At 47.3% G+C, this 25,933-nt stretch overlaps 1 protein-coding gene and 1 long non-coding RNA gene across 3 annotated transcripts in view; one reads left to right on the top strand and one right to left on the bottom strand.

Moving 5' to 3' along the window:
* LOC138260916 (uncharacterized) overlaps positions 1-25,933 on the bottom strand; it is a 183,343-nt gene that overhangs the window by 138,771 nt on the left and 18,639 nt on the right. The gene's annotated exons all lie outside the window — the stretch shown is intronic.
* Positions 405-25,933, top strand: part of PDZD4 (PDZ domain containing 4) — a 297,010-nt gene continuing 271,481 nt past the window's right edge. The window contains exon 1 of one of the 2 annotated variants that reach the window (XM_069209426.1): positions 405-1,357. In XM_069209426.1, the coding sequence (XP_069065527.1) occupies positions 1,298-1,357 (60 nt within the window). In that variant the 5' untranslated portion in view covers positions 405-1,297. The remainder of the gene's footprint in view (positions 1,358-25,933) is intronic. The other variant, XM_069209427.1, reaches the window with a different exon arrangement.

Genomic DNA, 25,933 nt, shown 5'->3' with positions numbered 1-25,933 from the left:
CGGGGATCCCCTCCCCTGTCCTAGACGGTACACATATCTCTTCAGCAGGCACATGGACCCATCTGCAGCAGGCACATGGACCCACCGAGCTCTCCTCCCGGGATCCCCTCCCCTGGCCTGGACGGTACACACATCTCTGCAGCAGGCACATGGACCCACTGAGCTATATTACAGGGATTCCAGCCCCTGTTCTGTACGGTACACACATCTCTGCAGCAGGCACATGGACCCATCTGCAGCAGGCACATGGACCCACTGAGCTATATCACAGGGATCCCAGCCCCTGTTCTGGACGGTTCACACCTCTGTGCAGCAGGCACATGGACCCACCGAGCTATCCTCCCGGGATCCCGGCCTGTGTAACGCGACGATCAGACCGAGCTCTGCGGCGGCCGCTTTCTCCCCTCGCACACGTCGCAGGGACTCCAGCCTATGCGCGGCTGATACGCGGGCTCTCGGCAGCAGGCGCATTACCCGCGGGGCTACCCGGCTGCCTGATACAGATGTTTGGCTCCCGCCCCCTCTCATTAGTGCGCTGGCGGCCCCCACGGCTAGGCAGGCGCTGACTGGCGCTGTTCAACAGATTGGCGGAGGCTACTGCACTCTGCCATCAATATTCATACCCCCTCCCGCCCCCCAACCTCCTCCCCTTCCACCGTCGCCGAGGCAGTGGAGAGCCCGCACCTCTCCTCCGCAGTGCTGATCTCTGGCGCCAGCACCCCGTTTTATTCCGCCGCCGCCCCCCCTGTCAGCCCTCCGCCCCCTCCAGGAACCCCCTCCGGGGCTTGGATCTGCGTGTCTTTGGCTGGAGCCCCCAAACCTAGCATCCTTGGGTACCATCTGCGTCCGGCCCCCATCCCTGGCATCCTTGGGAACCACCTGCGTCTGTATCGGAATTGCAGAGGTGCATCGAAAGTGGGGGGGCTTTTTTACCACCCAGGGGACACCGGCCCCCTCCCCACCTGTCCGGTCCTTACAGCCACCCCCACCGGCCTTTAACATCTGGGGGCATCGTCTCCAAAGCCCGCCCTCCGCTGGCGGCAGGATGGTGATTGGCGTAAAGCGGGGGGTCCTGCGCCAGCCCCCCCGGCCCCTCAGTCTCCTCGGGCCCCGGCAGCCGGACCCCACCCAGCTGGGGTGAACGGATGGATAGCTAAGGCGAGCCTTGAGGATTCTTCTTTTTTTGGGCCCCCCACCTTGAGACGAAGAGTTGGGGGGCCAAGTGCAGAGATAGTGGGACCGCGGAGCTCCCTTGAGGGGTCCCCCCCTCAGGAGCCCTTGGCCCCCCGCCGCCGCCATGGGATGCAATATGTGCGTCATGCAGAAGCCGGAGGATCAGTACAAGGTGATGCTGCAGGTAAGAGCCTGGGGGGGGGCGTCGCCCTTGGTAACAGCATCCTCTGGCGCTGCGGGGAGGGCGGCTCTTGGCCATGGAGCTGTGCAAATGGAGGCTGAGGTGTGATATATTACATTATATGTCGCCCGCACAGGCTGTAGAGTGGCACAACCTGGTTACCTCGGGTACACACCGGGGGGGGCGGCCCCCACCATGCACTCTCAGCAGTCCTGGAGGACATACCTTCATCTGTGTTTGCAGAGGGCAGCGGCGCCTCCAGGGAGGGGCTGCACCCTTCATACCTGGGGAGGGGCAGTGCCTAGGTGTGCGGCCGGGGCGTGCGCCTCTGCATGGATGGGAGGGAGACCCCGGGGTCCACATGTATGTACATATATAGAGGTCTCCGGAGGGAGCCTGGCACACATCCCAGGCACTTCAGGGTTTGATGCCTTTTATTAGACGAACAGAAAATAAAAAAATATAAGAGAGATGCAGGGAGGGGGGAAGAGCGGTATCCATAGCAATAGAGAGACATGAGAGGGATGGGGGTGAAAGAAGGAACACATCCAGAGAGGAGGAAGGGGTGAGGGGTTTGAGTTAGACTCCAAAGCGTGGAGACAGGGTACAGAGAGGGAAGACACATGCACAGGGTGATGGAAAAGAAGCGTAGATCGATAGATATATAGATGAATGTGAGGGGGGAAGATAGATAGATAGATAGATAGATAGATAGATAGATAGATAGATAGATAGATAGATAGATAGATAGATAGATGTGAGGGGATAGATAGATAGATGTGAGGGGGTAGATAGATAGATGTGAGGGGGTAGATAGAAAGATAGATAGATAGATAGATAGATAGATAGATAGATAGATAGATAGATAGATAGATAGATAGATAGATGTGAGGGGGATAGATAGATGGATAGATAGAGGGATAGATAGATGGATAGACAGAGAGATGTGAGGGGGATAGATAGATAGATAGATAGATAGATAGATAGATAGATAGATAGATCGATGTGAGGGGGATAGATAGATAGATAGATAGATAGATAGATAGATAGATAGATAGATAGATAGATAGATAGATGTGAGGGGATAGATAGATGTGAGGGGGATAGATAGATAGATAGATAGATAGATAGATAGATAGATAGATAGATAGATAGATAGATAGATGTGAGGGGGGTAGATAGATGTGAGGGGGGATAGATAGATAGATAGATAGATAGATAGATAGATAGATAGATAGATAGATAGATAGATAGAAGTGAGAGGATATATAGATAGATGGATAGATAGATGGATAGATCAATGGATAGGTAGATAGATGTGAGGGGGTAGATAGATGTGAGGGGGATAGATAGATAGATAGATAGATAGATAGATAGATAGATAGATAGATAGATAGATAGATAGATAGATAGATATGAGGGGGTAGATAGATGTGAGGGGGGATAGATAGATAGATAGATAGATAGATAGATAGATAGATAGATAGATAGATAGATAGATGTAAGGGGGGTAGATAGATGTGAGGGGGGATAGATAGATAGATAGATAGATAGATAGATAGATAGATAGATAGATAGATAGATAGATAGATAGATAGAATATGTATAGAGAAGGAGCCTTGCACTTGGAGGTGTACAGATATACACAGGCATGGACAGGCAGGAGACACTCCTAGAACACAGGGTGGTGGAGGGAGGGAGCAGAGAGAAAAGAGCAGGAGAGAGGGAGGTGGGGAGAGCCCTGAAGAGCAACACAAAGAGACCCTGGGACAGATGGCCCAGCTTGGCCTAGATTAAGAGATAAGGGGAGAGGGGAAGAGGGGTACACAGATGTGTGCACGCACAGATAAACGTATATACACACATATATACACACACATATATATACACACATATATACACACACATATATATATATACACACATATATATATATACACGTATATACACACACGTATATATACACACATATACACACACATATATACACACATATGTCACATGTTTGTGTAGCACGAGACAATCAACCCGCACACGACAATCAACCTGCACACGAGACAATCACTGGAGACAATCAACCCGCACACGAGACAATCAACCCGCCAGGTTACCCTCTAGGGCAGAGGTCTTCAAACTGGGGGGCGGGCCCCCACTGGGGGGCCTCAAGTGAGCCCGGGGGGGCACCAAACTCTGGCCAAAAGAAATATTATACAGATAACAGGCCTTTGTTTAAAGCAGAAGCATGTTATTGCAGTTTTTAAAAGGTAACAGTACTTAACTGCAGTGTTTATATAGGTCTAGACATATATAAAAGTTGCCATCTTTCTAAAACAATTGTGAAAAATTCTGAGGGGGGGCCCAATGATTTTTATTTTTCAACTGGGGGGCGCGGCATTAAAAAGTTTGAAGACCACTGCTCTAGGGATATATGTGCATGTTTTACTTTAATGGTGCAGTGCTTCTACACACAGGTGTTTACCAGAACACGAGGGCGTCAGTCTGTGCAGTGAGGCAGGGTCACTTTACCTAGGCTGTGTGAGTTGGCACCAGCAGATGACTTTTGTGCAGTGAGTCTAGAATGCAACCTATGAGGCACTAAGCAGTGTTTTCTGAAGTCAGTTGCCATGTACTGTAGTCACAACATGGGATTTCAAGGTCGCGCTGCAGGAATACACGTGTGACTCTGTTTTAGTATACACGTTCCAAATCACTTGTGTTCATGGACTATTTGGGTCCCATTTACTTACACTGGGTTGATGCACGCTGAATGCAGACACACACACAAACTCACACACACACACTCTCATACACACACATTTCCTCCCACAAACACACACTCTTATACACACACATTCTCTCCCTCTCACACACACACATAAACACCCTGCTTTTGTTATACAAAAAGGCTTTGAAGTAAAACCTCCGAGAAGGACGTGCTACTTCCTGACGTCATTGAGGTGACATATGGGTTGTTTCCCCTGATCTAAGGTTGGCCGGTGACCCCTGGGTGATCAGTCTGTGAGCGCGAGATTGCAATCAGATAATGAGTTACACCCAATCTGCAGAGCCATTGTTTAATTAGCACCCGCTGCATAACCGGTGAGCGCAACCTGAACCTTGTCATTGCAGTCGAGTACCATTGTTAGCTGAACAATGCAAGAGCAGCTTCAAAATGTGACGTAATATGAATTGTAACAAAACAAAACTTTACTTTGTACACCCTGAATTCTAAACTAATAAATAAACGCGTTTCTCTTCGTTTTCCTGCAATCAGCCGGGAGCATTCAGCCTTTCACTGACCTTTCATTTCACCAGACGCCTCCCTGTTTGAACAACAGGTGTATGGTGCGAACTGCACGAACGTGAAGGTGTAAAATGTAAACTCCGCGGGTGATGGTTAGCTGTGACCCGTGATGGCCGCTCCGCTCGAGTGTGGCCTTTACCACCGCTCGGCCTTCAGTCTGGGGGTTCATGGGGGTTCTAGACCCTCCCCCCCCCCCATGCCAATGTAGGTCCCTGTTATATCGGATCTGTCCTATGGACAGACAGGAAGCCAGGTAGCTAACTCGATGGATGGGTGGATGTAGGGGTGGGTGGGTGGGTGGGTGAGTGGATGGAGGGGTGGATGGATGGGTGGGTGGGTGGGTGGGTGAGTGGATGGAGGGGTGGATGTAGGGGTGGGTGGGTGGGTGGGTGAGTGGATGGAGGGGTGGATGGATGGGTGGGTGAATGGATTTGGGTGGGTGGGTGGATGTCAAACGAAGAGTTGGATATGAGATGTACAGAGGGGCGTGGCTTGGGAGAGAGCGAGCATCGAGCTACTGAGAGGTGAGAGCTGGAGACATCAGTAGCAAGGAGCGAGGGAGAGACTGTGCCCCGGACACGGGCACCCATGACCCCAGCTCCTGACAACCCAAGGGAGGGGCCTACACAAAGCACCCCGGGCCCCTCGCCAGCCCTTCCCTGACGTGGGGGATCGTCTGAGGCCACCGGATGAGGGGGCCCTGTGAGGTACCGGGGGGGGGGGGGCACCGCTGTAACCCCCTCTCACCCTGTGGTTCACAAGGGTCCCCCCTCAGGGCCTCGACTCACCACAGACCTGAAGTCATGACCCTCGACCTGCGGGTGAGGGGGGCTGTGTGACTGGAGAAGGCCTGGTGTGCTCTGTGCCTCAGTGGTCTCGGGGTGGGGGGCCCCTGCTGCCGGACCCCCATACAGCCAACGGAGCGTGTTGGCCAACCTGGGACGGCCGATGTATCCGGAGTCTCAATGTATGTGGCGTGGACTGACCCGGTGAGAGGGTCCTGGGCCGGGGGTCCTGGTGACCAGCCCTCGGTGGAAGAGGAGCCCAGAGGAGGCCTAGGGCCACCTGTCCCTCCCCCAGGAGAGGGGGCATTGCAGCGCCAAGAGGCTGGATGGGCAGATACTGAGGGGGGTCTCATGTGCAAGCTTCACAGGGGCAGCCGTCTCCTGCTGTCTCTTAAAAAACATTCAGCTCTGGGGGGGTCCAACCCCCGTCGGGGTCAAACCTTTCCATAGATCGGGCTGTTGAACAGAGCAGGCAACGTCGGATCTTTTTTCACTGAAAATGTTGCTAAATATCCCCAGAATGTAATGAAATTAAACGTCTGCAAAGAAGTGGGATTTGTTGCTGTTGCACACCACTGTTTTCAACCAATCGCGAGACATTTTCTATGCGAATCAACCTCCCAGGCTGTTTTTGCAGAAGGTGCGCGCTCAAATATTAAGCGAAATAGCGTAATGCGGAAGTTTGGGGAAGGAGGCGGGAGACAAGTGTAATACAAAATTCGGTAATTTGGCAAATTTCGTCAGCGTAATTGAAAATTCACCCAGGTCTAAATACAGTGACTGCCCCCAACCCAAAGATGTCACTGCCCACGCTCTTTGGTACCCTGCATTCTGGGTGCCAGGGGTGCAGAGGGCACAGAAAGATTAAAGGTCACCGTAGAAGAGAGGCTCGGGGTGGGGGAGGGGAGAGACGACCCCTCAAGACCTGAGCTCCATAGGTGGTGCTGGCCAGACACAGTACGGCACCAAACATCTTCTCATATACGGCACACGATAAACTCTTCCAATTACACACAATGGACAGGTTGTCGTCCACCGAGAAGCGCTTTAGCGTTTCCTCATTGCTACTAGGCGCTACTCAGATCCACCTACAATACAAATTAGCTAGTCCATGGTGAGTAATTTACCAATGACGTAAGTATTCGTAAAGGGTGTTCTCTCTCCCACGACCCAATAATGTTGAATAAACACACGTCACGCGAGGAAAAGAAAACGCCCCTAAACAAGTTTCAAAGCAGGCGCTGCTGCGTGCACCGGAGCCCAGGGGACAATGTTGAGTTAGTTATTTGCGGCTGTGTGTAGCGCGCACAAGTCTCCTTCCCGCCGCTTCGCAGCGCTTAAACCGTGGGATGTTACAGTGTGAGTCGGAGCCTCACGATGACGTTGAAGCTCAGACGGGTGTGTTGGGGGGTCTCGCACCCTAGGGATGGGAGATGTGTTGTAGGGGGCCTCATGGCTGCTTGTCTTGTAGTTGGCACACCTGTGGTGTGCCAGGGCTGTAGTCTTACCCTGGCAAGCGTGGGTGTCGGTGGCTGTAGCACCTTTGCCCCCACACCCCCCACTTTCTTGGGTGCCTCTCGTTAGTGCCCTGTGAAGAGAGAGCGCCTTGAGGCGGTCATAGGTGAGCTATAGCTGAAGCGACAGGGCCTGCTGCCCTCGGACTGTGCCAGGGTGGTGGTGAGACTGGGACAGTGAACGCAGTCCCTCACAAAACACCCCTCCGGTAGGTGCTCTCGCACCCACAAATCCCTCCGGGCTTGGTCTGAATGGGGTCTTTCTGTCCGGCTGCCATCTCTCCCCTCGGTTTAAAGTAGGGTGGCTCTATGACGTCAAACGTTGTTCCCCAAAGTATACCGAGGCCGCAGTAATGGCGGGAGCCTGCTCTATAAACACGCGCAGTGTAACCTGGGAGCAGCCGGGTGTCCCCCATGCACCGTGCGGGACAGGGCGGCCTGGGGACCCCAAAGCAGCCCTGGCAACGTTTGTCAGACCGGCCCCGATAGGGTGCATAGGGAGCGAGCCTGAGCACTACAGTGCGTCTTTTTTTTTGGGGGGGGGGGGGGGGGGGGAGGGGAGTGCGGGGGCGTTCTGGCGTTCTTCCACCCTCTGAGAAAAGTTTGGAAAAAAATTGACAAAAAAGTGCATTCTACAACACATTTTTCATTATATATCAAATTGTTTTAGTTTTCAAAGCACAGTAAATGATGACTTTACAATGCACCAGGATACAGCAATCTTTATTGGGGTTCTTCAATGATTTCCTCACCATCACCCTCAAACAGCGCCTCTCATCTCTCCATAGCCCGTCTCTCACATGCAGGTCATGTGTTTTATAGCGCCTCTCTTACCAGCGTAGAGACTTTTTGGCAAACTTAGCATAATCAAAGACTGGGGAAAACATAACTTTCTAACTTGTACCCTGCAGGTTACATGATTCTCTTTGGTGGCAGTTCATAGGTCCCTGTGCTAGATTATGGCTGTAACTTATGAACTGCACAGTAACAAAAGGAGCTCAGTGACGAAAGCAGTATCCACTGAGCACTGCACATAAACTACTGCTCTGTGATCTGCATTGCACACGTTCTCTTCAACAGGCACATTAACCCTCTGTGCTACCAAAACTGCCGTTAGAAAAAAAAACTCTCTCTTCAGCAGGCACATTAATCACCGGAGTTATCTTGGCACTTTCATTGTTTTGCTGAAAACTGTTGGATATACAAGGAACTCTGCAGTGCTTTTAAAACTGCTGCACCGCTACAAAACCGGTCCCCCAGTAACAAAAGCAGGCGAACCATGCCTGGTAGGCCAGTCCCCTGTGGGTGTGGGGGAAGGACTCCACCAGAAAAAAAGACGGCCTGCTGCACACCCCAGGACAGAGGGAGATGGGGGAACAAATACAGCATTAGTTACAGGTTGGGCTCTGGGGACCACCCTGCAGGTTAAATGAAAACATGGGTGAACCCTGAGTATCTCGCAGTTAAAGACTTCAACCAGTGTCTCTCGAGCCCTTATTACCAGAGGGCCCATGATTCCAATGCAGCTGGTAATTGCAGAAACCAACCCCCTCTGATGGTTTTGTGCCCATCCAGATGGTCTTGGCCCAGCAGTTAGGACTGGTGTGTTCCTTGTGCAGCCGGACTAAGGCTTGTTTGCATATGGTTGGTCCCTGTCGGGAATGGCATGGATAGGTTAAAACGATGAACTGGAATGTGGCCCAAGTGATTGCCAGTGGCTGAGATTAATGCAAGCAATCCATACGTGACTCTTGTGGGATTACACCAATTAGTACTCCAGTGTGCCACCCACGTCTACTCACCATGGCTGTCAGTTTCTAGGACTCACAGAGAGAAATGCAGCCATTTCCACTGTAACTTTACACCCCTTACAAGATGAAAGTGTCCGCCACCCGGACCCCCCTTAGATAAAAGTTCAATTCTAATAACGCAAAGCTTTTAAACTCTATAACACCAGATTTATAGGTAACAATAAGAAGAATGAGGTACCTGAAACCGAAGAATGAGATACCTGAACCCGAAGAATGAGGTACCTGAAACCTTAGTAGATTGCTAGGTATGCAACAATTGTAGCTGTTGTATATATGCACCCAATGAAACTAAGTAACTCTGATCAATCCAGAACTCTCATTATAAAATAATTTTAAAAAATTTGTGTGCGTCTTATAATTAAGATTCCATTTCTCTGTTTTACTGATTTTTAAAAACAAATACAGTCAGAAAATTGTGTATTTCCTACTTGTGTTTATTTGTAAAAGCAGACAAACGCAGATAATTGGGCTTCTGTTGAGTGGCCCTCCACACATTCACTCATGAATTCCAGGGCTTTAGCTGCATAGATTGACCCAGAGGCAGTTTAAAAACAGGATGAGATCTCTTTAAATGACTCCATGTCTTAATATATACTTATTGAATGATGCTTACATTTCCACGTGGGCGTGGTGTTTTATAATATTTGGCTTTGTAATGTTCTAAAACCATCCATGCATGAAAGTATGAGTGTGCATTTATCAGTTAAACAAATATGGAAATAAATGGTACAACATCTGTCCTTTCCAAACCTCAAAATAAATATAGATAAATTCTGATAAGGTGGGCAAAAAATAAATATGGATAAATACAGACTAAAATGTTTTTTAAAAAAACATACCATAAAACTGGGAGCCCTACTTACAATTTGCTTGTATAAGAAATGACATGTTGGATCAACTAAACAAGCCTTAGAATGAAGTAAAAAGCATAAATATTAACTATTAGCAATAAAAAATTATAAATAGCCTGTAGTTGTGCACTTTTAGGTTACCGACGAGCTAACAGATGTGAATAAACTCCAGCTATTATTGATTTCTCATGTGTGCACGAACTATAGAGACCTGGATAGGGAACAACAAGTGAAAGAAAATGTGTGTTGGTGGATCCACAAACTAAAAACAACAGAGACAAATTGTCATACAAATAAAGAATTTGATGCCATGCTTTAAAATTTGCCATCCACGTAATCAGGCGAAGTCTGTATCTAGGGGAACCAGTTCAATACATACAACCAAAAAGGCTGTACCATTTGTTTTTATAGAAAACATATCTTTGTTTAAATATATGTGAGCTAAATGAGCCCCTTTACTCTGATAAGTCACAGTATTTTAAAATCTATTCTAGTAAGCCACATGTTATAATACCAAAAGAATACGGCTTGAAACTACGCTGTGTTGGCCTAGTCAATGGGCATACGGATGATGATTTCTTTTGTGAAAAGGTGTGAACACTGACGTGCCTACTCTCTTCTATTCAACATCAACTATGCATTACAGAGCTGAAATTTTTGTATCACACTGTTGTTAATGAGTGCTGTGGTCTGTTCTTGTGGCATCCGGATGATGTTTGATCTACTGACCACATCTTTGAGAATGATATACAATATGTGCGGCTCTTGAATCAAGATTCTATTTGGTACCTTGAGACTCCTTCTTACCATTGTATTAAACACAAGAAGCCTGTAGCACAAAAGAGTGAAGGTTTATGGTACATCGACACCCGGGTTCACTACTCAACTTTGACACACTTTTAAATATTGTTTTAAGTTGGCAGATAAAACCAGTAACAACATTTGAAAGTATCCCTTGTTTCTTTTGTCAATTAGTGGTGATATCGATGTTCTGCCAATCCGTTCTATCCTTGAAAATGTAATGCAATATTTGTTGCTTCTGAATGAACATTTAAATTAGTACCTCGTTCCAGTACCATATTAAAAAATGCTTTTTTTTTTAATTGTAAATTGATTTTAAATGCATGTTTAAGTAATTGAGTCCAACTAAAACCACGGCTTAACTATAGATAAGCGTGGTGTTTTTGATCCTTTCAGAGGTTAATAGTTGGGTGGGTACTCTGGAATTCAAAATATGGTTTTAAAAATATAAGAACTAGGTTTTGTATGTCTAGTAATCTATGTATACACATGTGTATTGGAAATCAGTTGATACAAGTTTTTTGAATAATTATAGATTCCAATTCAGCAATTAGAGATTGTGGAAATACATCATGTTAGTACACTTCAACCCCGACACCACATAATGTTAAGATTTGATATGTTTTCTAAGATTATCACTGTTTTTTAGTAGGTAAAATATTTTTCTTGCTTTATTGCTTAGAAGTGATTTGTCATGGTCCAGAAAAACAATTAAAGAATATCATGTGAAACCTTAATTATATTTGTCGGTGAAGATCATTTTGGAGAGTAATGTATTTAATTGTTCCAGTACAAAGAAATTGGTTTAAGTAGCTGTTGCTCTGCTAAGGGAGGTCTGTAGTGCCTAATAAAACTAATACAATTATTTATACACTTACTTCACAGTCTTGATTTGATTCTCACTGACTTTGGCATTTGAAGAGGAGTGGTAAAGATTGTGGATGGGCCCCCTTTTTTTTTATAATTTTAAGTGTTTTTTGTAACTTAAAATTTCACTGATTTGAGGCGCAGCACACTGAAATTTCAATTAGCACAGCAGTGGTTAAATATCATAAGAATGCCTTATTAAAATAATAGTTGTTCCCAAAGGGGTCACATCCATAAAAACAATTTTGGACATATTAGGAAAGCATTTGCTTTTAATTTTAAAAATGAAGGAAGTTGAGATTTTAAGGGGTTGATAAATGTGTTCAATCAATGATATGTAACTTTAGATGTATGTGAAACGATTTGCAACCATAGTCTGATTTTTATCCTATATGATTTATCTACCGGCATGACTTAAAGACACTATTTAAAAAAAAAAGTTTGATGTCATGGTAACTTAGAGCAGTAGAAGTGGCTGAAAGTGAATAAAGGAGTATGGATTGGTTTAAGCATCTAAAATGTATGTAATATCTGCCTTACACTCTTAGTATGATTTTGTATTTGAGATATTTAGATGGATTTATGTAAATTTTCTTTCCCAAATATACCGCCTAGAATGGAAGTTATTGTTAGAAACCATTAACATGGTTGCCCATATTATTGGAGCTTTGGCGCACGCAGCCTGCACGTCTTCTTGCTGCCCTGTCCTGCACCAATGCGAAAGGCAGGAATGCACCGTCTTTGTGAAATATGGTGCATTCCTCTCCTTTCCCCAGCACCAGTGCACAATTTGCTGCCATGCATCGACACAGGCTCCGTTGCACCATAGTGCAAGGGTGTCTGCGTTGCATGAAGGATTGCCTTTTTGTAGGAATGGACACCTTCCTGCACAGAAACAATGCCAAGAGGTGTTTTACTCTTTCTATGTGTGCTGCTAAATGCAGCACACATGGAAAGAGGAAAAAAGGAGGAAAAGGGAAAATATTTCACCTCATTACACCTGCTCTTGTGAAAGGTTTTGAAGGTGCCCCAGGTTTATGTCATTAAGTAAATCTGGGGCAGCACCAAAATCCCTGGGTCTTGTGTGGGAAAACCCATCGCAACGCCCATGGAACTTCTCCCTGGCACAGAGTAAAGCAACACAGCGACTTGTGCTGCTTTGTCTTACTCCATACGTATGAGACCATGCAAAGACAAGCAAAGTGGGTTTACGTGGCCACATATATATGGTTGAGAGGCTTGAGTCACTACAGAGTCAAAAAAGTGATCATGTGATGGTGCAAGCCTCTCATAAATAAGCCCCTATGAACCCATACAAGGGGGTATGAGTAAAACTCATTTGTAGGCTCCTCTCAGAAGTTACTGGTTTCAGATCTACATGTGCTGAATATATATATAAACAGAGATTTCAGTAGATTTTGATGGTTCATTATTATCACACGTCTGGATTTGAAAACATGAAAAATGTGCTTGGAACTAGTGATGCTGTCAGTACATGATGACTCCAGTGTTCAGTGCTTTTATTGTTGTCCTCTGATGGTCACTTGTGGCTGTTGATGCACTCTTCTGAGGGTCACTCAGATCTGTTGGTATCCTTCTCCAAGAGCCACTCGGTGTTGACAGTTCCCTCCTCCAATGGTCACTCAGTGTTGGCAATGCCCTCCTCCAAGGGTTGCTTGGTATTGTTGATGTCTTCGTCCAAGGGTTGCTTGGTATTGTTGATGTCCTCCTCTGAGGGTCACTCAGTGTTGTCCATGTACTCCTCTGAGGGGCACTCAATAATGTTCATGTCCTCCTCTGAGGGGCACTTGATGTTGTTGATGTCCTCCTCTGAGGGGCACTTGATGTTGTTGATGTCCTCCTCCGAGGGGCACTTGATGTCCTCCTCCGAGGGGCATTTGATGTTGTTAATGTTCTTCGAGGGGCATTTGATGAGGTTGTTGCCCTCCGAGGATTGCTTGATATTGTTGATATCCTCACTCGAAGGTTGCTCACTGTTGTCGATGTTCTGTTCTAAGGGTTCCTCAGTATTTTCCATGCACTTCTCTGAGGGGCACTCAATGTTGTTGATTTCTTCCTCCAACCATCACTTGAAGTTTTTGATGCCCTCCTCTAAGGGTCATTCATTATTTTCCATGCTCGTCTCTGAAAGGCACTCAATGTTGTTGATGTCCTCCTCTGAGGGGCACTGAATATTGTTTTGTCCCCCTCCGAGGGGCACTCGATGTTGTTGATGTCCTCTTCCAAAGGGCACTTCATGATGTGGATGTTCTCCTACGGGGGGGACTCAATGATGTTGATGTCTTCTGAGGGTCATTCAGTGTTGCTGATGTCCTCCTCCAAGGGTCACTCAGTGTTGTTGATGTCCTCCTCTGAGAGTCACTCATTGTTGTCAATGCCCTCCTTCGAGGGTCACTCAGGGTTGTTGATGTCCTCCTTCAAGGGTCACTCAGTGTTGTCTATGCTCTCCTCAGAGGGTCACTAGGTATTGTGATGTCCTTGTCCCGGGGTCATTCAGTGTTGCTGATGTCCTCCTCCAAGGGTCACTCAATGTTGTTGATGTCCTCCTCAGAGGGTCACTTAATGTTGTTGATGTACTCCGAGGGTCACTCACTGTTGTCGCTGTCCTCCTTAGAGGGTCACTGAGTGTTGTTGATGTCCTCCTCCAAGGGACACTCAATGTTGTCAATATCCTCTGACGGTCACGAAGTGTTGTCGATGTCCTCCTCCGAGGGTCGTTCAGCGTTGTCGATGTCCACCTTCAAGGGTCACTCAATGTTGTCTATGCCCTCCTCAGAGGGTCACTAGGTATTGTTGATGTCCTCATCCCAGGGTCACTCAGTGTTGTCGATGTCCTCCTCCGAGGGTCACTCAATGTTGTCTATGCCCTCCTCAGAGGGTTACTAGGTATTGTTGATATCCTTGTCCCAGGGTTGTTCAGTGTTGTTTATGTCCTCTTCCTATGGTCACTCAGTGTTCTCTATGTCCTCCTCTGAGGGTCACTCAGTGTTGTCTATGTCCTCCTCCAAGGGTCGTTCAGTGTTGTCGATGTCCTCCTCCAAAGGGTCACTCCAGGTTGTCGATATCCTTCGAAGGTCACTCAGTGTTGATGTCCTCCTCCAAGGGTCACTCAGTGCTGTTGATGTCCTCCTCCGAGGGTCGTTCAGTGTTGTGATGCCCTCCTACGATGTTCACTCCCTCTGAGGGTAGTTTGGTGCTGAAACTGCCCTCCTCTAGGGAATGCTCGGAGTTGCTGATTCCCAGGGACTTTGAGGGCCTGAATCAGAGAAGTCAGTGCTCTGAAGGGCAGACCAGAGCTTTCACAAGCCAGGTTTGCTATTTAGTTCACCCTCGGGTGTGGCTGGACCTCCACAAAAGCTCTGGAGCGATACTCGACGTGGAGCCGGGTTTAAAAGACGAGACACCAAGTGCCAAAGGTAAGGAAAGAGTTCTTGTAGCTTACATAAAGCTCACAAAATGTATGAAAACTTGCAACTGTACACTCCATGCTTCAAACACGTCTTGTATGAGCCAAGAATACAGGCATGCTGGGGTCACATGACCGCATCTCTGCGGTCACATTTAGAAGAACTTAAAAGAACAAATGCAGTCCCTGGACCGCTGCCAACTCCTCAACAAACTTGTAATTTGAATTGACAAACGAGAAGGGGTCCTATGGGGTCCTTTCCCTCTGCACATGGCTTACAAGTACAACTGGGAAGTCAGTCCATTTTTAGGGTCGAGCCTGCGTTGCATGCACTTGCGCATGCGTATCGCTTGCAAGAGCTGTAGTAGTTAGAAAACGGCTCAGAGCCCCGTCCATGTCACGTCAGTGTCTTTCATTTCATTGGTTTGTGGGCTTGCCTTTTAAAATCTGCTTGCTTTCATTAGTGGAAGGCACGCTTACGTCATGCCTTCTCCGGGCAGCGACCAAGTACTGAAAACATATGCGACTGTTTTCCGTCCAGTTTGAGGACTTATTTTTCTCATTTTTCGCAGCGCGATCTCGCTTGTTTAGCAGTGCGACCGCGCTCGTTTTTTTTTTCTACATTTAATGAGGCAAGAAAAGTCCGGTTGGGAGCTTACAACTGCTAATAGCTCTAACTCGGAGAAATGCGAGACCCGTTGCATTGCAAATGCTTGTTAATGTTTTGAGACCAGATTACTTTTGAAAAACATGAATGCGTTTCCTGAAGCGTTGCTGTTTGGAAGGGACGCCCAGGGCATGCCGCGTCCAAGCAGCGATCCCTTGTGGAGATGAAGATCCGTTTTAGGGTTGGTAATAATTTGCTGACTCATAAAACTGAGTTTCTTCAACTTTAGGAAACGTACATTTCCCGGTTTCGAGGTTTGACAATAAGAAACAACGAGAGGGGGTGAGAGAGAGTTGGGTGTAGATAGGGAAGAAGAGAGAAGAGGAAGAAAGAGGCAGGGGGAAGTATGAAAGTGGGTAACATAGAGAGGAAGTGGGGAGAGAAGGGAGGCGAGGGTGAGAGAAAGAACGATAGAGAAGAGTAAGAAGTGAAGGATAGTCGGGGAAAGAAAAGAGAAGAACAGAGTAGAATAACCGAGTGGAAAGAGAAAGAGAGGGGCACAAAGAGTCAGCACTCGAGAAACAGGGGGGCACCGAAACAGAAAGGAAGGGGAGGAGGGGGGGAGCAAAAATAGAAGAGAGACAAATAAAGCTCAGTGGATTAAAAATAGAACTTGTTGCGAGAAGCCGCGAGACCAGAGCTCAGACGCAGCTCAGGACGCCCGCGCGCCCAGAAGCCTGGCGCGCCTCGACGCTGGCACTGACTGCCGTCAGAGTGACTCACGCCTCCCGCGTGGGAGGTTGGCGCCCCCTGCCTGCAGGCACGCGCCGGTGACGTCAGCAGGGCTCAGGGGGCCGGTGAGATGTTCCCACCTCTGAAACCCTGCAGCCAGAGCACGGCGCCGTGTGCCATGTTGGCAGTGCCCACTGGGCATGGCCAGAAGTCCTGCGCTTTGCCATGTGCCACTTCCTGATAGTGTGAGAGAGCGCACAGGGCCCCTCCTGGCCAGGGGCTGACGCTGCAAACACGTCCCCTTGAATCCACAGCACTCCCTCGAAGGGCACGCTTAAGGTTTTGGGGGCCCTGGACCAAACGTATTTTGGGGGCCCTTGTTCATAACAGCTTTGTATTTATGATCCAATTTCAGCTTTCAAGCCCTCTTTGGTCAGGTCGCTGACAGTGCAGAGACACTGGTTCAAAATCTAAATCTGTTTATATTCAAGGATAATTAACTGCTTTCAATATTGTAACACAGCGGAAGCTCACTGATGCTGCAAATAACCTCTGAGGCATCTCCCATTTCTCTTATGTGAGGTCGTGTTTTGATGTAAAATAAACGTTTTTTATGAATGCTGCATGAAACATAAACACAACCTTTATCTGTCAAAATGTCTGTAATGGACTCTCACACATCACCCACATAAAAACTAAATGAAAAGAAAACGGTATTTCAAACCATCGAATTAAGAATTACTCAAGGTCCCCCGGGCCCGACCCTCTGCAGAACAGAGCTGGCTCTATTAGGGACCCCCTGGAAGGCTGGGGCCCGGGGCCAGAGCCCACCTTGCCCGTGCCTTAACACGGCTCTGCCCTCTTGGTGCCTATAAACCAGCATCAGGGAGGAACTGTTCAAAGCAGCCCCTCAGCAGGAGGCTGCGAGTAGAGTGGGGTACCGGGGCATGACTGGGTCCTGGCACCCCTTGCTCCGAAAGCAGCCCCGAGCCTGCAGCCCACCAGCACGTGGGCCTTCCCCCTAAACACCCTAAACAACTGGATGAGAAAAACGGTGGCACACCCTGGGAAATAGCTGAATAAAAAAACTCAGAGCCTTGTCCAATGAGATACTCGGAAGGAGCAGCCTAGCCAATCACAGCACAGCAAGGAGGGGCCATGTTAGACCACTACCACCCTCAGCCCAGGAATATTGTACCACAACGTTATTTAAGTAAACAAGAGTGACCTGGTTCTATAAGACATTAAGGATGTTCTTTATGCAAGAACATGAAGCAGCAGACACACAATTTAAGGAACATTTTCAACTAAACGTGGCATTACATGTAGAGTTAAATCACTTTTCTAAAAGAATATTTTTTAAAATGGACACAGAAGCTGTGGATTCACCGGGAAGGCGAGCTTGCTCCTCACACTCAAACGACACCCACATATGGAAAGCAGGGTGAAGTGCAGAAATACAGAATCCAAGATGCACAATCCTAAACATTATGGAAGAAAAATAATTTAAATTAAAAATCTATTTTCCTAAAACAAATGCAACAGTTTATGCAGAAAATCAGGTTTTAGGGGGAAAAGAATGAAATAGCTGAAATATTTACATTTACCAAGGGAGACCAGAGATAGTGAAGTCAGAGGGGCTGAAAAGAGAGCTCAGCAGTGGAGAGATATATACATATGAAGCCAAAACATATACATGCCTTACCAACGGTATGCTTCAGTTAGTACTTTGAAGTCATTCATTAAATGGCGTCTTAGGCCTTGATTTTTATTTCGGCTGATGAGTTACTCCATCACAGCGATGGCGGACATCCCATTGGCCAAAATATAAATCCCATAGGATATCATGGAATTTATATTTCGGAGGATAAGATATCCTTCACCATTGTGACAGAGTAACCTGTCCGCCCAAATATAAACCAGGACCCTAAGTGTAAACGCAACAAAAGAGCTGTTGCATCCAGATGTTGGTGGGAAGCAAGAATGGCCTTTTAATGCTTCAGATATGATGTTTGTACTTAGAAATGGTACCTAACAGCAGCATGCCTTCTGCCCGGATGTACCTGGAGCACAAAAAGGGGTATTTCGGTATTTATCTTCTGAGGTTACTAACAGGGGTATCTTTGAGTTAACTTAGGAGAAAGCTTGTTATTTAACCTGCTTTAACTTGGAGGAGTTTGCTGTAGCAAGCACTGCATAAAACACCAATTATTATTAATATATATGACTATACCAGATATTTTTCGAAAGCATCTGAAATTATTTATTTGATCACTTTGAGATATAATTTTCTTTGTTTTAATACCCCATTTATCTCTTAAATCTGTTTGAAAACTTTATCCTGGAAGATTGACAGTGACTGAAATTGTGCGCTCCTACGGACTTAACATCATCTCATACGTCAACGACACACAACTCATCCTCTCTCTCTCCGAAGACCACACCTCCCCCAGAGACCACGCCTCCCCCAGAGAAAACTTCAGCAAAGTCATGAGCCACATCGCCAACCGGTCGACAGCCAACTGCCTAAAACTGAACACAGAAAAAACAGAAGTGATCACCCCTGGGACGACTCGTGGTGGCCCTCTGCTCTCGGACAACCCCGACAGAACACGCCCGAAATCTCAGGTTCATCGTGGTCAACAAATTCACCTTCGGATGAGAAGTAAATACTGTGGCATCATCCTGTTTTCACTAACTATGCATGTTTGAATGGATCCCTGCCAAAACCAGAAAGTCAGTAACCCAGGCCACCATCACCAGCAGACTGGACTACGGAAACGCCCTATACCGGAGGTGCCCAACTCCTCCGGTGACTCCAGACCACACAGAACACAGCAGCAAGACTCATCCTGGATCTACCCAGAAGGCCCCCCATCACCCCAAAAGATGCAAATTCAAGATCCTCACCATCACCTTCAAAGCCCTCCTCAAAATTGGGCCCAATCTCATTAACCACAAACACTCCTTCCACCAGCCCACCAGAGACCTTCGACCCACCAACCTCGCCCAAATCCAGTGAATATGTGGCACCCGAAGGGGAGGCCGTGCCTTCTCCTACCGTGCCACCAAGAACTGGAACAACCTACCCACCCACCCGCAGACCTCACATACCCCCATCGAACACAGGAGAAAACTCAAGACATGGCTTTTTGAGGAATAGCAATCCAGCTCGCAGCACCTACACCCAGCGCCTGGATACTCACGAGGGTGATAAGTTGCGCTCTATAAATCAATTTTGGTTTGGTTTGCCTAAGCAGAATTGTGTAAAAAACACAGTTGTACCATCTAAATATATGTTCTGATTCGAATGCACATGAATAGAAAATGCATTTTCATGAATAAATATGACTTCTTTTAAAGGCTGCTCACTTCATATTTTTTTTCTCATGTGAATGTGATTTTGTGCTGCTTTGTCAAACGCACACGTGTTTCTGCAAATGTGCGAGCATTGACCTAAATCTGTACTTTCTGGGACGATTCTACGTTTGCAGAATGTAAAGCACTCTGGAAGCCCATATGTACATTAGTCAGAATAAATCTGTATCCTTTTGTGTGAATGCATATTGGCAAGCCTCTTTTTCACAAAGCCATGTAGTTAACGACGTGCTCTATGTATTATAGCTTTCGCGGAAAGCCCAAGGCGGTAGTGTTTGCTTAGGTAATGTCTCATGAATTACAATGCACAGTTCACGGGTTTCAGATACTAGGTGTGACTTTGTTCTTTCTGTGCACCCCCAAATTATAGATAAGCTTTGAAGATACTTATAAATAATATTCACACAAAATAATAAGGTTTAAGGTGATTCAGGGCCTGACTTGGATATTGGCGGACGGGTTACTCCGTCATCAATGTGATGGATATCCTGTCCGTCGAAATATAAATCCCATAGTAAATAATGGCATTTAGATTTCCACGGATGGAATATCCATCACTGTTGTGACGGAGAAACCCCTCCACCAATATCTAAATCAAGCCCTATGTGATCATAGCCCCTTAAGAAATATTTTTTAAAATACTCAAAAAATTCACATAACAAGCACAGTTAAAAAGTGCAGTTAGGTTTGCAAATTAAAGCTGGACGAGCATCAACACCCGCAAGATATCGTCTGCTTCGACATCCATGGAAATTATAACTCACACGCCAAATGCAACGCTCGTGGCCTCACCCTTGATGTGACGGGTGCAGTTACAAATGTTGTAAATAACCTTACAAAAGAGATTAAATATCACTTTGGCCTCAACGCTGTGAAAGATGGCTGCGAGCCTAGTGTTGTTTACTGGTTTTAGCGTGTGTGGTGATTTAATTAGGGCGTAGTTGCTCATTGTTAGAAATGGGGTGTCTGGTTGGCTAGGGTGTGCACCTCAGTCAGGTAGAACCCACCGCTCTAGTCAGGGCGAGTAAGTTACACATCAAAGATAACCCCGGCTCACCCGCTGGCTTGGCCAGAGCAGTCAGAATAATCCCAGAGGCAATGTGTGAATCGTCTGCACAACACACACACTCACCTGGCACAATAAATACACCACAAAAGAGACTCCACATGTGAATTTATTAAAAAAATATATAACTAGGTTACATTTTATGTAAAGTCTGATCAAAACATCATAAGTAGTATACAGAATAGGCATCATCGGTGCAGCGGTTCTCGTTTCCTTGGATAATGCAAGCATCAAAGCAACACACACATATATTGTGATATCAGGGCATGGAATGGTACCGTAGAAAAATAGATCACCAAACATTACCATGACCCCGTGAGGCCTGATACTTGTGCACACTGCGTGAATATTGCAGCAGTACTCGCTATTCTGGCCCCTCGGAGACCCAAAGCGACATTCATTGGTAATGTACACACCGTAAAGCAAAACACAAGAATGAGTGAAAACACACGAATTCCCCAGTGTCCTCAGCAGAACACCGGGTTTGGCACGTTTTCGCCCGTACTAGGGGCCATACGGTAATCCCCAAACTCTGTGAACACACAGAGATTAGAGAAGTAAATGGGTGTCTGAGCAGTCACGCCTACTACAGGAGTTACGGTGATGAGTTGGGAGAGGGCTGGGACTAGCACTCAGGATCAGGGGCTTCGTTGCGCTCGACCGGTATGAAACAACCCAAGGACACGGTATCTGAAGGTACGCATGAGAGACCGTGCGATGTCAGCACCACACGCCACACACGCAGCTATGCGCGTTTTAGGCGCTAGACAGACAAATGGATGAGCCTGATTTCGTGATTGCACTCTTTGTAAAGGCACCCGCGCCAACTCCTTCGTGCACGAACCCTTCGGGGCTGGGAGACGCAAGGCAGGGCCTGTGGGCACAGACCTTGGGTCAGAGGTGGCCCTCGGGGCTCCAAGCGGTCAGTCTGCACCTGGGCCTTGGGACTGGGGGTCCACGGCTTCGGCCCAGCACTCTCCCGAGGCGGAATGGACCGGCCCCTGATGTCAGCGGCGTCCCCCACGTTGCCCGAGTAAGTACCTCCATGAAGGGCCACGAGGCTGTGGTCCTCCTTAAATTACCCCCGTACACAATGAGTGTTGCAGGAGGAAGGTGGCACTTGGATGGCTGGCGACTCACAGACCCGCGCACCCGACCTGGGCAGCATGAGATGCGGGTGGAGTCCGATGGCTCGGCTCAGGCACCAGTTCTCTGCAGCAGCTCTCCAGGGCACGGGGTTCCAGCAGGAGTCAGCTTTGTCACTGGGGCATCAGAACTATCACTTAGGGTGCTCAGCCCTGTTAGAGGGGGCCCCAGTGCTGCAGGCAAAATCGGGAGCACTGTTCCTCAGCCAGACAGGATACTACATGGATAGTCCCATCAAGCACAGGGCCTCCTAAATGCAAATTCTTGCTGGACTCAATTGTCCCACAGCTGTTGAGCTGTTAGAGTCCTTGCCAGTCCTGAGACCCTGGTAGAAAAGGGGCAAGCCACCGTACCCTTGGTGAACACTTAGGGGCACAAGGGGAAGGCAGGCCAGCAAATACAGGCCACAATGGTGATTTCTCCTGGCAATCCAGCAGTGCCCGGTGGGATCAAAGTCAGGGCGCAACAGGGCAACAGCAGAAAAGCCGTCCTGCGAGTCATTTGTGCCACCCAGCTGGTAGCAGGGCAACAAGAGAGAGCAGTCCAGATGAGCCCCTTTGCAGCTCAGCAGTCCTTCTGGTAGAGGTTCAGTCCCAGTTCCAAAAGTGTTCTAAACAACATGGGTGTACAGCCCTTCTACTTATACTCCAAACGGCCAGCTTCTAGACGGTGGGAGAAGGTTCCAGCCAGTTCTGACCAGTTCTAAGAATTTCCCTTTTCCTCCACCCTAGCTCAAGGCATCAGGAGGGGGTAAACTAGCCCTTTGTGTGAGGGCAGGACACAGCCTATACAAGTGTAAAGTGTGAACAGCCCTCCCTCTCTCCCAGCCCAGAAGACCATCAGTATGCAGATGTAACCCTGTCACCCCTAACCCTTCCTGTTAAATGGCTGTCTGAGGAGTATGCACAATGTGAAGCTGTCACCCTGCCCCAGGCGTGGATTGGAGTCATGCTGCAAAGCACCAGAGTGTAAGCACAGAGAAATATCTATTTTCTAAAACTGGCATTTCTAAAATAGTAATGTAAAATCCATCTACACCAGTAAGCAGGATTTCTCATTACCATTCCAAACATACCAAACATGTCCATGTGACTCCTTAAAGTTCGGAAATTACCACTTAGACATATATAAGGGAATTCTCAATGCAAACCTATGAGAGAAGCACCACTCACAACAGTACAAATTAAATAGGATGTTTGTCACTACTAGAACATGTAGCACATACAAATATATGTCCTACCTTTTACATACACAGTACCCTGCCAATAGGGCTATCTAGGGTGTACCCTAGGGGTGAATTAGGGTGTAGTAAAAAGGGAGTTCAGGCCTTGGCAAGTTTTTTGACTTGCCAAGTAAATGTTGCAGTAAACTGTGCACACAGGCCCTGCAGTGGCAGATCTAAGAAAAGTTTAAAAAGCTACTTCGGTGGTTGGCGCAATCTGCGTTGCAGGCCCACTAGTGGCATTTAGTTTACAGCCCCTGGGTACATGGTATACCACGAACAAGGGACTTACATGTATATTAAATAAACCAAATAGGTGTCAGACGACTATATCAAGTTTTAGGGGAGAGGGCACATGCACTTTAGAACTGATGAGCAGTGGTAAAGTGCCCAGAGTCCTAAAGCCAACAAAAAGAGGGTCAGAAATATAGGAGGAGAAAGGCATAAAGTTTGGGGAAAACCCTGCAGAGAGGGCCATTTCCAACACTTATTGATAATTCGAGGCTGTAAGCTCTACACCAGGCATACGCGTTATGGCTTGCAAGGGATATTGTGTAAGTTATGGATTGTGTAGCCAACGATAATGTGTAAATGTCAGTATTTTCTTGTTTTAATTCAGAGCCGTAACTGCAGTTGACTGTGGATTCTTAAGTACATTGCTCAGTTATTTTCAAACATAGTTTTAGGGGCGAGGATGTGATGTTACAGGCACGAGCTGCTAACTTTGAAACTGGGGTACCCGGTTCGCGTATTGGCATCAGCTCAACATCCTGTGATTCTGGGCAAATGACCCAAGGCCTGACTTAGAGTTTGGCAGAGGGATCACTCCATCACAAGTGGGACGGATATCCTGTCTGCCATATTACAAGTTCCATAGGCTATTATGGGATCGTAATACAGTGGACGGGATATCCATCATGTTAGTAAAACTTTTAAAAAAGGACCGTAATCTCCCCAGGCCTAAAAAATGAAGGTGAACTTGTGTAGTGTGACTGGTGCTCATGTGAAATGCTTCAGTACCATGGGGTCGAGTTTGAGCTATATAAAAACTGCAAAAAAATAATATCTAATGATAACTTCACTGATTGTGTTTTTCAGTGAAGTGTTGTTTTTTTGGGCAATATACCACATGCAACAGTTGCAGGAGCCAACCACCACTGTGCCTGGCCTTTGGCTGTGGACAGTGCCGACTGACCATAGGGCTTGGCATAAGGCCGTGCCCTTTACCCAGCTCACCACAGGCATTCAATCCGTGATGGGTGGCTGCAGGCCTTGATTTATTAACCGACCCTGTGTTTAAGGGACCAAGGCTCCTGTGGCGGGTCTTCAAACCGAGCGGTTGGGCAGCAACTGGCAAAGACTCTTTGTCAGGGGCCCATAGACCCTTGACAAGAAGTCAGTGGCCTTCGGCTGCTTCATGGCCAAACCCAACACTTCTTCACACCAACCCATGCTTCATTATGACCCGCCCATGCTTCAATGAGACCCACCCACGCTTCTTCATGACTCAACTCTACTTCCTATTGACCCACCCGGGCTTCATTGTGACCCACCCATGTTTCATTATGATCCAATAATGCTTCTTCATAACCAACCCATGCTTCTTATTGACACAACCATGCTTTATCCTGACCCACCCATGCTTCATTATGACACACCCTTGTTTCTTCAAGACACACCTGTGCAGCTTCATGACTCACCCTTGCTTCTTCATGGCCCAACCATGCTTCATTATAATCCAACCATTCTTCATTATGACACACCTATGCTTCTTCAAGACCCACCAGTGCTTCTTCTTGACCCACCCATGCTTTTTCATGACCCACCCATGCTACTTCATGACCCACTTTGTTATTGACCTACTCATTGTTCTTCATGACTGGCCCATGCCTCATTATAATCCAACCATGCTTCATTATAATCCAACCATGCTTCATTATAATCCAACCATGCTTTATTATGACACACCCATGCTTCTTCAAGACCCTCCTGGGCTTCTTCAAGACCCTCCTGTGCTTCTTCATGACCCTCCTGTGCTTCTTCATGACCCACTCATGCTTATTGACCTACCTATTCTTCTTCATGTCCCACCCATGCTTCACTATGACCCATCTGTGCTACTTCATGACCCACCCGTGCTTCCTCATGAATCACCTATTCCTCCTGGACCACCCACACTTCCTTAAGCCCCTCAAAAATCATCATAGGCCACGAGCATGTCCTCATAGCCTCCCATGGTCCATCCATGGTACATCCTGGTCCACATGTGCTTCCTCATAGCCTCCCAAGGTCCATCTGGTCCATCCATGGTACCCCCTGGTCCACATGTGCTTCCTCATAGCCTCCCAAGGTCCATCTGGTCCATCCATGGTACCTCCTGGCCCTGACAGGCACACTGTCAGAAGCATGACTAGTACAAGGAGTGAGCGTTGTACCTCATCTGCCAGAAGGACCGTGGTCTGGTGCTTACCTCAGGATGGCCTCAGGGAGTCTTACAAGTAAATCAGCCGTTGTACTGCTCAGCCTTCCTGTCTGACCTCTGCAGGGCCTCTCTGCTCTGCCCCAATGAGAACCAACTTATTTGGTCCTTGCCATGATCTCCACCCCCTTGATGGGATGGCGAGACACCCACCAGAGACTAAATAATACTCATGGTCTTGTCCAAAAGCGAGCAATCGTTAACACCAGAAAAGGCTATGTCATGTCCCTGGCCCAGCTCTCCCCACGCTGCTGCATCACCCTTGCTCATGTCTTCTCCTTGCTCTTTCCCCATTTTTTGAGTATCTTTTCCTCGCCGTTCCCTTGTTCTCACTGCCTTCTCCTTGTTTTGCCTCCATGTTTTGTGTGCCTTCTCCTCGCATTTCCCTGGTTTTCACTGCTTTCTCCATGACTTGCAATACCCCTGTCGGGAGATTAGCCGCGCTTTATAAACCCTGATTGTCTGATTGATTGATGTAGTGTTATGTTATGTTATGTTATTTTGTATAGTGCACAACTCCTGCAGGACTGTATCCTGGTGCTGATGCAGGAGATGTATGGGCTGAGCACAGTTGGGCCGAGGGTAAGAG

The sequence above is a fragment of the Pleurodeles waltl genome, chromosome 10 (genome assembly GCF_031143425.1).
Source record: "Pleurodeles waltl isolate 20211129_DDA chromosome 10, aPleWal1.hap1.20221129, whole genome shotgun sequence".
Classification (NCBI taxonomy): Eukaryota; Metazoa; Chordata; class Amphibia; order Caudata; family Salamandridae; genus Pleurodeles; species Pleurodeles waltl.
This window is presented reverse-complemented; position numbering and strand designations above follow the sequence as displayed.